This window comes from Lytechinus variegatus, chromosome 4, assembly GCF_018143015.1.
Source record: "Lytechinus variegatus isolate NC3 chromosome 4, Lvar_3.0, whole genome shotgun sequence".
Taxonomy (NCBI): Eukaryota; Metazoa; Echinodermata; class Echinoidea; order Temnopleuroida; family Toxopneustidae; genus Lytechinus; species Lytechinus variegatus.
This window is the reverse complement of record NC_054743.1, coordinates 59807898-59821948: the sequence shown is the minus strand read 5'-3', so window position 1 is coordinate 59821948 and position 14051 is coordinate 59807898. Positions and strand designations below refer to the sequence as shown.

Below are 14051 nucleotides of genomic sequence, written 5' to 3'. Positions count from 1 at the left end.
GGGTAAAGTGCATTATTACATTTGTGGGTGAAATTATTACATTTGTGGGCAAAGTGTTATTACATTTGTGGGCGTTATTACATTTGTGGGTAAAGTGTTATTGCATTTGTGGACGTTATTACATTTGTGGGCGATTTGTATTGAAATACTTGCTCTGGCAATAATGCAGACAGGTTGAAGGAACTCAATTTCAGAACCATGAAATAAAGCAAATTTTGTATGCTGATGATATATCATTGTTTGTTAAAAATACACACACTTTAGATCGTTTTCAATACCTTTTTGAAGAATTCGAGAAAATTAGTGGTCTAAAAATAAACAAAGGAAAAACTAATATTTTGTGGATGGGTCGGATGACAGACCTCAGACACAGTTGTTTGGAAATTTTGTTCAGCATATTAAAATGTTAGGGGTTTACTTTATTCTTAATGTTTTAGAAGGCATGAATTACAAAGAAATACTTAGTATAATAAAAAGACTGTTGGTATGGTAGAAACAAAGGGATCTCACACTTATGGGGAGAATTCACTTGTTATAAACATAGGCATTGTCAAGGCTAAACTTTGTTTCGTCACTAATAGTGGTTCCTCAGTGGTTGTATGCTGAGGTTGAAAACATCACATTTGATTTTCTATGGTCAGGAAAAGATCGGATAAAAAGAATTATAATGTACCAGGATTACTCACAAGGGGGTTTAAAGTTATGAATTTTAGGTTGTTTGTAAAGTCTCAACGTTCATGACGTTTAATAGGGCTTAAACGATTACTTTACGGAGAACGGGATGCAGGATGGAAGTTGTATTTTGATTTTTCTTTTCGATAAGTTGGGGGAGATTTCTGTTTCTATGTGACTTTGACACTTCAAAATTAAATATAAAAATGCCCCCATTTTATTCAGAAATGATGAAGGCTTGGCAATATTAAGGAAATTTCGTTATTCTGAAGAGGAGGTTAACCCTATTAAATTCAATAATCAACATAATATGTACAAATATTATTTGATTAAAGGTAAAACAATTTAGTGGAAGCGCCGTGGTGTAGCGGTTCTGACTCTCGCCTTGTAATCAGAGGGTCATGTGTTCGAATCCCACCATGGCCTAGCGTCCTTTGGCAAGGCGTTAATCCACACTTTGCCACTCTCGACCCAGGTGTTAAATGGGTACCCGGTAGGATGTAAAAGCCTATATGTAGTATGCCTAGCAATTGAGTCTTGGAACTCTTGTTGGAATGCTCCCCAGGGAGTGGAGAAGGTGCATACATTGTATGCGGGCATGCAAGGATTCGATGACCGGGGTAATAATATGTCTGTAAAGCGCTTAGAGACGTCGTTCCGATGTATTAAGCGCTACATAAATGCGGAATATTATTATTATTTTCGACAATGATCTTTTCAATAAAGGGATATTTAACGTTGATCAAATCATTGATAATGGCCACTTCCTGTGACTATTTTTCAAAATCTCGGTATTACCGCAAATCAACTTCTCCAAATAATAGATATTGTGCACGTTATACCAGCAAGCTGGAAAATTTTTAATAGTTCAATAAAGTAAAAAAAAATGATTTCGTAGACTTTGGGTTAAGTATGAATAAAGGAAAACAGGAAACGGGTTTTGAACTAAATCAGAAACAATTTATAACTCGTTTATTACTAAGCTACAAGAGGTATACAAATTAACACTCAATGATGGTCACAGTGATTTTGATTTTACTGATGTAGAATATATCAGGAGTACAACTCTTATAAGAAAACAGAGGGAATTTCATTTTATGCTTTTACATGGAGCAATATATACAAAACAACATTTGATGAGCTTTGTTTTCGTGGGAGATAATTATTGTTCGTTTTGTTGCACAAAAACTAAATCATACTTTCATATACTCATGAATTGCATAAAAGTTAAACCTCTTTGGCAATTTTGCATTGATCATTTTTGTTTAGCTGAATTAAGAACTTAAAAATTGGAGGGAAATATTCTTAGGATTAACTGGAAATTCTTGTGATCAAATAAGTCAATTATGTTATTCTTTTCATTAAATATGCAATTTTCAATTCCAGAACTGAAGGCCGGGTACCGTCATTTATTAAAATACACAAATATATTACGGGTTGTATAGAAGAAGAAAGACGTCTGGCAACGAAGTCAGGCAAGCTTAGTTTACATTTACAGAAATGGGATGAACTGAAGGTGAAAAGGGATTTGAATGTGAACAGGTGGGATGTGTTTAGTGTGGTGCGAGTGTGAATCCTGGTGTGAATGTTGATGATTTTCTTTTTTTTTCTTTTTACTAGTTCTTTTCAATTTCCCCCCTCTTGTATCAATATGATTTGCAGGGTTTTTTTCTGTATCCTAGTGCGCCAAAATATTAAACGTTCAGGGTGTATGGGTGTTTGTGTGGGAGTGTGTATGTGTGTATAATTATGTAAAGTTATGTTGAAGCTTGATTTAAAATGGGATGCAATGATAATACATTTAGGTTGATTTCTGTTTTCCTGCAAATCATTTATATAGCCATAGCCATTTAATATTAATTATTATCAAATTACATAGAGGGTTAGGGACTTTCTTTTTCAGATATAAAAGTATAATTTTTGGAATTTCATTTTGTCCTTATTTGCTTCAGATCTTGGTAAATATATATGTACTTTTTTGCATATCCTTCTTGATATGAAATGAAGATTTGTATTTTTGTATTTATCTGCAGTTTTTATATTTCATTTGAATGAAATCCTTAATAAAAACATGTTGAAAAAAGTGGGGGTGTGTCTGTGTGTGTTTGAGAAATCACACATGTACAACAGCTTTGGCATCTCTTTTATGGAAATATTTTGTGAAAGAAATGAATGAAGAGAGCAATGGTAGGCGTACCTTAAATCAAGGGTCCCCAGAACTTCCAAAGTGCAGATAGATTTCTTTCACAATATATACATATACACACATTATATATATATATATATAAAGTTGTTTTTGGTGAAATAAAAAAAATCATGATTAATCTTCTTAAGTTAAATTGTTAGGTGCGCAGACATGGGGCCCCTCATCACACTAGTGTAAGGTAAGTTAGACCTATAAATAGGTCATTTTATGTGCTCCAAAGTTCGTGAACTCCACCGCAAAATATATTGTATTTCATGCTGAGTGTGGAATACATGCACACTACAATATTCAGCGTGCACGGATAAACAAACTTTATTGAATGTAAGATTTTTGCTATGGGGGGTTGACCATAGAGCTATGGTTTGACCCTATAACCATAACGATGAGCTGCGACGTAATCGTCCTACATGTATATCCCCCATAGATCTGCTACTCTTCTGCTTACATGACTTTCGTAAACAGGGATGGGTTTTTGGAGTTTGATCCAACACTCTATTAATTAAGGTTTATACCCCTACCCCCCCCCCCCCCCTCCCCACCAGATCCGTAACTGTTCATAGTTACATATCTAAAACATGGTTGAACGTGAACACTTGAAATATATTTTCTGGTGGGGTGTAATAACTTTCAGTTCCGTATTGATATAGAAACAAAAAAAAATCTGTGTCTTTATGAATAGGATGCAGATATTGATGAAAGGCCGAAGCGCGAGCGGAATTTTCATTTGTCATTGTTGCTGTTTATTGGTAGTTCTTTCCACCCTTTTAAATTTTTTTGCATTTGTCATCCTTCCCTTTTCTCTTCTTCTTTTCTCTTAACTTCTTCCTTCCCTCCCTCTTCTCTTCTTTCTCCTTATATTTTTCTTGCTTCGCCATTGGGATCTTTTACATAATATGTCTTGCTGAGGAGTAATGTCCAGCCGCATGAAATCGCCCGTCTATTCGTGAGTCTAGTCAAGCGCCTTACCGCTCTTTCACACGTTACAAAAATCGTAATTTGAATGATTCCAGTGAAAAAATAACGCTAATGACGAATATTTAGCACGTGTGAAACCAAACTAGAATTAGAATCACGAACGCTAATCACAGTCACGATCACAATAGCAATCATCATTACAATGATTCAAGTATGAAAGGGCCCTCATGCAGACCCGTCAACCACGGCTTCTCCACTGCTCGTCACATTCCACACAAGCTCACATCCCCACGGCACTGCCACCATATACCGTCTATACCCTATTTATATTTTGTATTATTTGTTTTATGTTATATATAGCTAGCGAATACTGAAGAAGCTAATCGTCCAATTCTTTGCTATATGATAATATACATATTATACTTACATATGATTTTAACAGAACATTCACCGTGACTGGCGTAAGGTCATCACTAGAAGGTTTAGATGTAACTGAGACACTGACATGGTCCACAATCTCTACTCCGCTGACATTGATCTGCCATTGCCCAGCCTTTTTAGTAATGAAATGATAAAATACGATGAATCACAATGGTTAAAATTGTTCTAGTAGCTCAAAAAGCTCAACAGAACTTCAACTAGACAATACAGTTTGTGACACAGGGATGTTGCAGGAATTTTCTGTATACCTCCTCATTTTTACCTTCTACATTGAATGAAATTGCATTATTATAATAAAAAAGAAAAAAAAAATGCTTCTCTACTAAGGGCTGGAACTCATCAAAGAAGATTAGAGAATGATACCCTGGAAACAAGTTAGTTCGTGTAAAAATATAACTATATGTAATGCCCTGGGAACGATTTATTACTGGGGGTGCTGATGTCAATTTAACAATAAAGAAAACTAAAAGGTTTCACTACAAAATAAAGGTAATTCATATGTTTAGTATTATTTTACAAGCAAAAAAAAAGGATTTCTGTGAAAAATGTAAGTCGTTTGTGCTCCATTCTTCATTGTTTCACGCTTTCCAGAATATCTGAGGGTGCTGCCCATGGAAAATAATATAGGTGGCACCCCCGATAAAAAAATCCCAAAATCTCCACTTTTCCTATTTCGTGAGAACCATGGCGGACCAGCTGGTCATCTCATCAAGCTGTTCGTAACTACGAACGTGGAGCTACTTACAGTATAGCTCCGTGATATGTATGCACGACTTTACTTGTGACCTTCCTTTGTGTTATAAGAATGTGCTCCAGTCATACGTAAAGACATGTGTAATTGCAAGAACAGCTTTATAAAATCACCGCCATTATTATCAACGTCATATATGATATAATAATATTAATGTAAGCTGGATTTACAGTCTAGTTCATATCTGAAGGACTAATTATACCTCTTTCAGTAACTCGCTGGCGCGGGCCGCGCGTTTCCGTTTTACACCCTGGCGAAGGCATTTTCCGGAAAAGTAGCCAAAAAGCGACTAGTGAAGAGTCTACACACGTCACTGGTTGCATGCAGCGTGCGACACAGGCGAGTCCACCACCGGCCATGCAATTTGCACAGTTACTGATCAGAGCACAGAGTTCCCGGCACTTCATGTACAGAGAGAGGGAGAGATGGATGGATAGATAGATAAATAGAGAGAGGGGAGTAGTATGGTGGTACGTATAGCGTCATAACTAATCCCTATTGTTCTAAACAATAGAAATATGAATTATAATCCGATTATAAAAAATTAATCCGATTATAAATATGAAATATGAAATATGAAAATATGGAAATATGAAAATATGAAATATGAAATATGGATTATAAATTATGGAAATATGAATTATGGATTATAAATTATGGAAATATGGATTAAAATTAGAACAATAGGATTATAAATTATGGATTATAAAATATGAAAATGTGGATTATAAATTAAAACAATAGGATTAAAAAAAGATGGGCTGTCAAGTGACGTCACGAAGGTGTGACGTCATAGAGTGGCGAAACCTGAAAAACAAATGACGTCATAGTGGATTGCACAACATCGATGACGTCATGTCCATACTCAAAAACAAGAAGAAAGTAAATGGTGACGTCATAGTGGATTGCACAACATCGATGACGTCATGTCCATACTCAAAAACAAGAAGAAAGTAAAGAAACAATAGACAAGTGTCGGACATGCCCAAGGGTGACGTCAAGCAATCAAATGACTTAACCTTGAATAAAAAAAAGGAAAGTAAAATATTGAAAAACATGTCTTGGACATGTCCAAGTGATGTAGCAAGGTTGGGTCAAACACACAGAGAGAGAGAGAGAGAGAGAGAGAGAGAGGCTGAGAAAGAAAGAGTATGGGTAAATGATGAGAGAGGATGGGCAAATGATGACCACATATACTAACGTTCACTAATTTTGTTATGGGTGTGAAACAATATAATTTTTAAATGGAGGGTAAATGTTTTTTACGATGCTGGGACCGTCAAGTCCACCCTCACATGTTGACCGTTCCTCTCAGCACGATCCCATTTGGATCTATTCATGGTAGGTTCTAGTTTACCGATAGAGTCGATGGAATCATTCTTTCTTTTGTCATCGGTATGAAACAATAGAATTTAAAATGGAGAGTAAACCATGGCGTCATGCATCTTGCGAAGAAACAGCACGCATATTACGTAATAGCTCTTTATTCCTATTTGAACTGTCATACATGTGAACGTGACTACCATCATATCACACTGATCAATCAACCAAGTCGGTGGTATATTTCAACTACTAGTAATCATCACCGTTTATTATCATGCTCGTTTAACGTCATTTTTTGTTGTATTACGTTGTTCAAAATTCTTAGAATTATCCCTATTTTTACTTTCCGCTCTTTGATGCCTATTTTGTCACCCCCTAAATTTTATATTCTTCATATTTTTCATCTTAACTTTCTTTAATTACTTTCATTCGTTAAGTTTATTCCATTTCTTCCATTTTTCCCCATTTCTTCAATTTTTGTACAATTTCTTTCTTTTCTCCATTTTGTTCATATCCTCCAATATCTTCCTATTCTCCATATTCTTCATATTCTCCCATTTCTTTATTTTCCTCTATCATTTTCTTCATTTCCTCCAGTTTGTTCATTTTCTTTATTTTGTTCATTCCGTCATATCACCACTCCCGTCATACCGCCATGTCACCAACCCGTCATCCCATAATTTATCCCATTTTTTCATTTTCCTCGATCATTTTGTTCATTTCCTCCAGTTTATTCATTTTCTTTATATTGTTTATTCCGTCATAACACCATTCCCGCCATACCGCCATTTCACCAACCCGTCATTATCCCGTTTCTTCATTTTCCTCGATCATTTTGTTAATTTTCTTTATTTTGTTCATTCCGTCATACCGTCATATCACCACTCCAGTCATATCACCATTCATACCATCATTTCACCTACCCCTCATTCCATAATTTCTCCCATTTTTTCATCTTCCTCGATCATTTTGTTCATTTCCTCCAGTTTGTTCATTTTCTCTATTCTGTTCATACCGTCATACCACCATTCCCGTCATACCGCCATTTCGTCATACCAACACATCGACCATAACGTCATTCCATCATTCCGTCATCCCATAATTTCTTCCGTTTCTTCATTTTCCTCGATCATTCTGTTCATTTCCTTCGGTTTGTTCATTTTCTTCATTTTCGTCAACCATTCATATCACCATTCCCGTCATACCACCATTCCCGTCATACCGCCATTTCGTCATACCAACACATCGACCATAACGTCATTCCGTCATCCCATAATTTCTTCCGTTTCTTCATTTTCCTCGATCATTCTGTTCATTTTCTTCGGTTTGTTCATTTTCTTCATTTTGTTCATTATCGTCAACCATTCACATCACCATTCCCGTCATACCGTCATACCACCATTTTCTCATTCCATCGTCCGTCATCTCATCATGCCTTCATCTCGTCATACCGTCATTTCAACATTCCATCAATGTATTTTGGGTGAGATTTTTTTCATTACACAGGGGATCGAGGGGCCGTGGTGTAGTGGTTCTGACTTTCGCCTTGTAAACAGAGAGTCGTGTACCACGATCTGGCGTTAATCCACACTTTACCACTCTCGACCCAGGTGCTAAATAGGTACTGGTAGGATGTGAAAGTCATCGAAGCTTGTACAGTACTGTGTGTATCTCACCCACAACTTACTGGAATACTCCACAGGGAGTGGATAATGTGCACACTTTGTGAGAGGGAGTGACAGATTGAATCCGATGACCGGGGTAATAACATATCTGTTAAGCGCTTTATAATTGTGGATTATTCTTATTATTATGATAAACGAACTCCCTTCCAGGGATTGTAGTTAGAAATATGATATACACTGGTAGAATACAATAAAACGAGCACCATGGTTGATGCATTGTGATTTCAATATATCAAATATTTTAATAGTCCAAACCAATATGTTATGTCTGCGAAATACATATGTAAAGGGTTTTACTTTTTCATTATATTATTCTTTAGCTCATGTGTCGGAAATACTGTAAACTGTTGTGTATTTTGAAATATAATTAAAACAAATTGCATTTATCACAAGGATATATGATTTATAAGTAGATCGTATACAGTAACACGTTATTCGACTGTCTCTATGTCATGGTCTCAGTTATCGCTTGCTTCAGTCCCATATCTTCGTCACCATCATCATTCTCTTCAGGTTGATACTGGAACAGTCCATCGAATTTTGTCCCATGTCTGGCGAAGACTCTTTAAATTGCTTTCCGGATATTCATACCTTTCTCTACTCTTTCGTTGACATCGGATATGATTTCCTGATTGGTTTGGTCTTCTTCAAGAAATAAGTTGTGCCTTAAGAAACTGGAGTAGCGGTCAAAAAAGATGCGTTTAATAGCCCACAGTACTTTCACGTGAGCCTTTTCTTTAGCTTCTTCATCACCCATTCCCTTGGATATATATTTATCGTACTTTTCGTCCCTCAGTTGTTCGGTAGCTGCCATCGCCTCCTCATACCATTCTTGATACGCCAGGTTGTCTGCTGGTTCGTCTTCGTCAGGAATCTCTGTATTTGTAGATTCCTCTTCTTCCTCTGTATCAGAATCACTCGTGTCAGTGTTTTCATCATAGCTTTCTCCAACAATGCTAGAATCTTCATTGCAATCATTTTCAGTAACATCTCCATGATCTTGCATTTCAGGGTGTACATCTCTTTGATGCCTCTTCAAGTCGTAGTTTCGACTATACGACCTATCGCACATTGAACAACCGTATCGCTTTACTGTATCGCGAGTATTCATGTTGGCTCAGCGAATTCAGACTTGCAAATGATGAGCTGGAAACAGAACTTTTGCCTTTTATTGCGTTTCAACTTGCAAATGTCAATTTTTATATCGAACGCCACGTGTTGACGTACGTCAAACTTTATTCTTCCCATTCATTTGCTCAAAATAATCATCAACCAAACACAATCGTAATCATATTTTATCAAAGGAGTCAACATTAAGAACGAAATTGAAATGCTATATCATGACTAGTAAGTATAAGACCAATAAAATTGTTGTGTAATAATGATTATGGTAATACTACTATTAATAGTCGATGCATTTTATAAACTGTCAAATGGCGGTATGGCGGGAATGGTGTTATGACGGAATAAACAATATAAAGAAAATGAATAAACTGGAGGAAATGAACAAAATGATCGAGGAAAATGAAAAAATGGGATAAATTATGGGATGACGGGTTGGTGACATGGCGGTATGACGGGAGTGGTGATATGACGGAATGAACAAAATAAAGAAAATGAACAAACTGGAGGAAATGAAGAAAATGATAGAGGAAAATAAAGAAATGGGAGAATATGAAGAATATGGAGAATAGGAAGATATTGGAGGATATGAACAAAATGGAGAAAAGAAAGAAATTGTACAAAAATTGAAGAAAATGGGGAAAAATGGAAGAAATTATGGAATGAGGGTAGGTGAAATGATGGTATGAATGGTGATATGACTGGAGTGGTGATATGACGGTATGACGGTATGAACAAAATAAAGAAAATTAACAAAATGATCGAGGAAAATGAAGAAACGGGATAATGACGGGTTGGTGAAATGGCGGTATGGCGGGAATGGTGTTATGACGGAATAAACAATATAAAGAAAATGAATAAACTGGAGGAAATGAACAAAATGATCGAGGAAAATGAAAAAATGGGATAAATTATGGGATGACGGGTTGGTGACATGGCGGTATGACGGGAGTGGTGATATGACGGAATGAACAAAATAAAGAAAATGAACAAACTGGAGGAAATGAAGAAAATGATAGAGGAAAATAAAGAAATGGGAGAATATGAAGAATATGGAGAATAGGAAGATATTGGAGGATATGAACAAAATGGAGAAAAGAAAGAAATTGTACAAAAATTGAAGAAAATGGGGAAAAATGGAAGAAATGGAATAAACTTAACGAATGAAAGTAATTAAAGAAAGTTAAGATGAAAAATATGAAGAATATAAAATTTAGGGGTGACAAAATAGGCATCAAAGAGCGGAAAGTAAAAATAGGGATAATTCTAAGAATTTTGAACAACGTAATACAACAAAAAATGACGTTAAACGAGCATGATAATAAACGGTGATGATTACTAGTAGTTGAAATATACCACCGACTTGGTTGATTGATCAGTGTGATATGATGGTAGTCACGTTCACATGTATGACAGTTCAAATAGGAATAAAGAGCTATTACGTAATATGCGTGCTGTTTCTTCGCAAGATGCATGACGCCATGGTTTACTCTCCATTTTAAATTCTATTGTTTCATACCGATGACAAAAGAAAGAATGATTCCATCGACTCTATCGGTAAACTAGAACCTACCATGAATAGATCCAAATGGGATCGTGCTGAGAGGAACGGTCAACATGTGAGGGTGGACTTGACGGTCCCAGCATCGTAAAAAACATTTACCCTCCATTTAAAAATTATATTGTTTCACACCCATAACAAAATTAGTGAACGTTAGTATATGTGGTCATCATTTGCCCATCCTCTCTCATCATTTACCCATACTCTTTCTTTCTCAGCCTCTCTCTCTCTCTCTCTCTCTCTCTCTCTCTCTCTCTGTGTGTTTGACCCAACCTTGCTACATCACTTGGACATGTCCAAGACATGTTTTTCAATATTTTACTTTCCTTTTTTTTATTCAAGGTTAAGTCATTTTATTGCTTGACGTCACCCTTGGGCATGTCCGACACTTGTCTATTGTTTCTTTACTTTCTTCTTGTTTTTGAGTATGGACATGACGTCATCGATGTTGTGCAATCCACTATGACGTCACCATTTACTTTCTTCTTGTTTTTGAGTATGCGCATGACGTCATCGATGTTGTGCAATCCACTATGACGTCATTTGTTTTTCAGGTTTCGTCACTCTATGACGTCACACCTTCGTGACGTCACTTGACCGCCCATCTATTTTTAATCCTATTGTTTTAATTTATAATCCACATTTTCATATTTTATAATCCATAATTTATAATCCTATTGTTCTAATTTTAATCCATATTTCCATAATTTATAATCCATAATTCATATTTCCATAATTTATAATCCATATTTCATATTTCATATTTTCATATTTCCATATTTTCATATTTCATATTTCATATTTATAATCGGATTATAATTCATATTTCTATTGTTTAGAACAATAGGGATTAGTTATGACGCTATACGTACCACCATACTACTGAGGGGGAGAGACAGAGAGGTCGATATATAGAGGGAGAGGCCGGGGAGAGAGAGAAATTAAGAGAGAGAGAAGGATAGATAGATATGAGAGAGAGAGAGACAGACAGACAGATGGATAGATAGATAGAGATAGATAGATGAGAGATAGATGTTAGATAGATAAAGAGGGAGACAGACAAAGAATATTAACAAATTAACAGATAGATAAGTTAAAAAAAATAGATAGAGAGAATAAGAGAAAGACAGACTGGTGGATGAATAGATAGATAGATAGATAGAGATATTAAATAGATAATTAAAGAATGAGAGAGACAGAGAAGATTAACAACAAATTAACAGATAGATAGATACTCTAGTTAAAAAAATAGATAAATAGATAGAGAGAAATAGATCAAGACAGACAGATGGATAGAGAGATAGATAGAGAATTTGAGAGATAGATAGATGTCAGACAGATCAAGAATGAGAGAAAAGAGCGACAAATTAACAGATAGATACTGTAGTTACATATGTAGGTAGAGAGAGAGAAATAGAGAAAGACAGACAGATGGATGGATAGAGAGAGAGAGAGAATTTCAATTTGAGATAGATGTTAGATATAGAATGGGAGAGACAGAGGAGATTATTAGATAGATAGATAGATAGATACTGCAGTTAGAGATAGAATTTGAGAGATAGATGTATAGACAGATAGAGAGAAAGACAGACATCAGCTAATCGGCAAGGCAAATGATCAAGGCAAACATTCGTATTGTACCTGGAAAGTATAAAGCTCAGCAGCATTTGCAAGTAACTTCGGTGCGGACTTTGGATCGCGCGCCCAGCTGATAATGTAAACAAACGTAGACGTAGACTCTTCACTAGTCGCTTTTTGGCTACTTTTCCGGAAAATGCCTTCGCCAGGGTGTAAAACGGAAACGCGCGCCCGGGCCAGGCCCGGGCTAAGTCGTAAAATTTTGAGTTTATGAATGGCGTGGGCTATTTTTGCCCGCGCCATGCCCGGGCTATTTTGGTGCTGCTTTTATCAGCGCCAGGCCAGCGCCAGGCCCGCACCAGGCGCCGACCAAAGAGTTTATGAACGGAGAGCAGCACCAGCTAGGCCCCGCCGGCCAAAATTCCTCGCACGGTCAAAGGTCACACAATTCTGCCCGTGCCTCCGCATCGCGTGTACATCAAATTCACCGCGCGAATATTCAGCGAATACGGAGCACTTTCGCTCTGTATATGGCGTGTTCAGTTACCATGACAGTTTGCCCTTACGTGCCCGAGTTTTTGAATGGGTGATCGTAAAAGTGGCGCGGCTCTGCTGTAATTACTGAAAGCATTTTTTTATCGCTTGGTGCGGACTATTTTAGCGCGGCCTGGTACGGACCCAAAAATCATGAGTTACTTAAAGCGGTATTAGTGCTAAATTGCACTTTTTGCCTGAGGATACAAAGCGCTTGCTATTACTGCCCGGCTTTATAGCTCGACCTACCATCACCAGGATCACCGGCGCTCAGTGCATGCAAGGAATAAATCATTCCGGGTACCCCATCTGGGTCGAGTACAGCACAATGTGAATACATTTCTTGCTGAAGGAAAATACGCCATGGCTAGGATTCGAACCCACGACCCTTTGTTTGAAAGGCAAGAGTCAGAATCACTAGATCACGACGAGCTCAAATTGTTAAAAAGTAGCTATATTAAATGACAGTTTACCTGCGCCTTGGGTAAATTGATTGACACAATTTTTGTAAGTGTATCAATGTGATAGCGAGGATCGGTATGGTCAACATAGGTGTCGTCTGGCCCAGTGAGCAGGACTTGTATTGAATTATACTCTGTCCATGCCACTGTGATGACCGTTTCATCTCCCAGAGCGTCGTCGATGACTACCGGATAAATCACATGAAAGCCAGGATCGGGCTCTATCTTGACCTCGGAATTGTAAATCTGAATCGAAAAGGAAATATTTTATTCAACATTTCGTCATTCTGTTAAAACGGACACTAACCAAAACTGTCAGTGCTTTGCTATCATTGTAGAATTCATTTACCTGTTTACGTTCTATTTTTGTCTACAACGAATGATTAATGATTAATCACTTTATCCTGGCTATAAATATTCATGAGTATATGAAGAATAATTGCGATCGATTTCTATTGTAGTTCAGTTATTTCACGTAAAAGTGATTATATTTTCCAAATAGTGTATCTACATGACGACATGAAATACATCAACATATCACGAATGGCTAAAAGTCTTGTTGGGTACTGTGGTTTTTAATTTAGCTGAGAAATCCTTAATTTAATGATCGGGAATTTCTGAAGCCAGATTCAAAATATTTACGCAATGTCAACATTAATTTCGCAAATTGTACAAAGAAAACCAATGACGCATAAAATATGAAAAAGGTATTGAGATTTCAATATCGCAACCAAAAGTAAATGTGTGATAGACTGAATAAAAAAATGGTGATTACATGATTGGCTAAAATCTACCACGTGAC

The 14051-nt window shown here is 36.6% G+C and overlaps 1 protein-coding gene across 1 annotated transcript in view; it reads right to left on the bottom strand.

Annotated features, from left to right (window-relative positions):
• The window catches only part of LOC121413127 (calcium-activated chloride channel regulator 4A-like), a 32131-nt gene extending 23027 nt beyond the window's left edge, over nucleotides 1-9104 (bottom strand). Inside the window, exons 1-2 of the mRNA XM_041605890.1 lie at nucleotides 8595-9104; nucleotides 4221-4346 (exon numbers count right to left, since the gene is read on the bottom strand). Of these exons, the coding sequence (XP_041461824.1) occupies nucleotides 4221-4346; nucleotides 8595-9104 (636 nt within the window). The remainder of the gene's footprint in view (nucleotides 1-4220; nucleotides 4347-8594) is intronic.
• Nucleotides 9105-14051: the final 4947 nt, after the last annotated feature.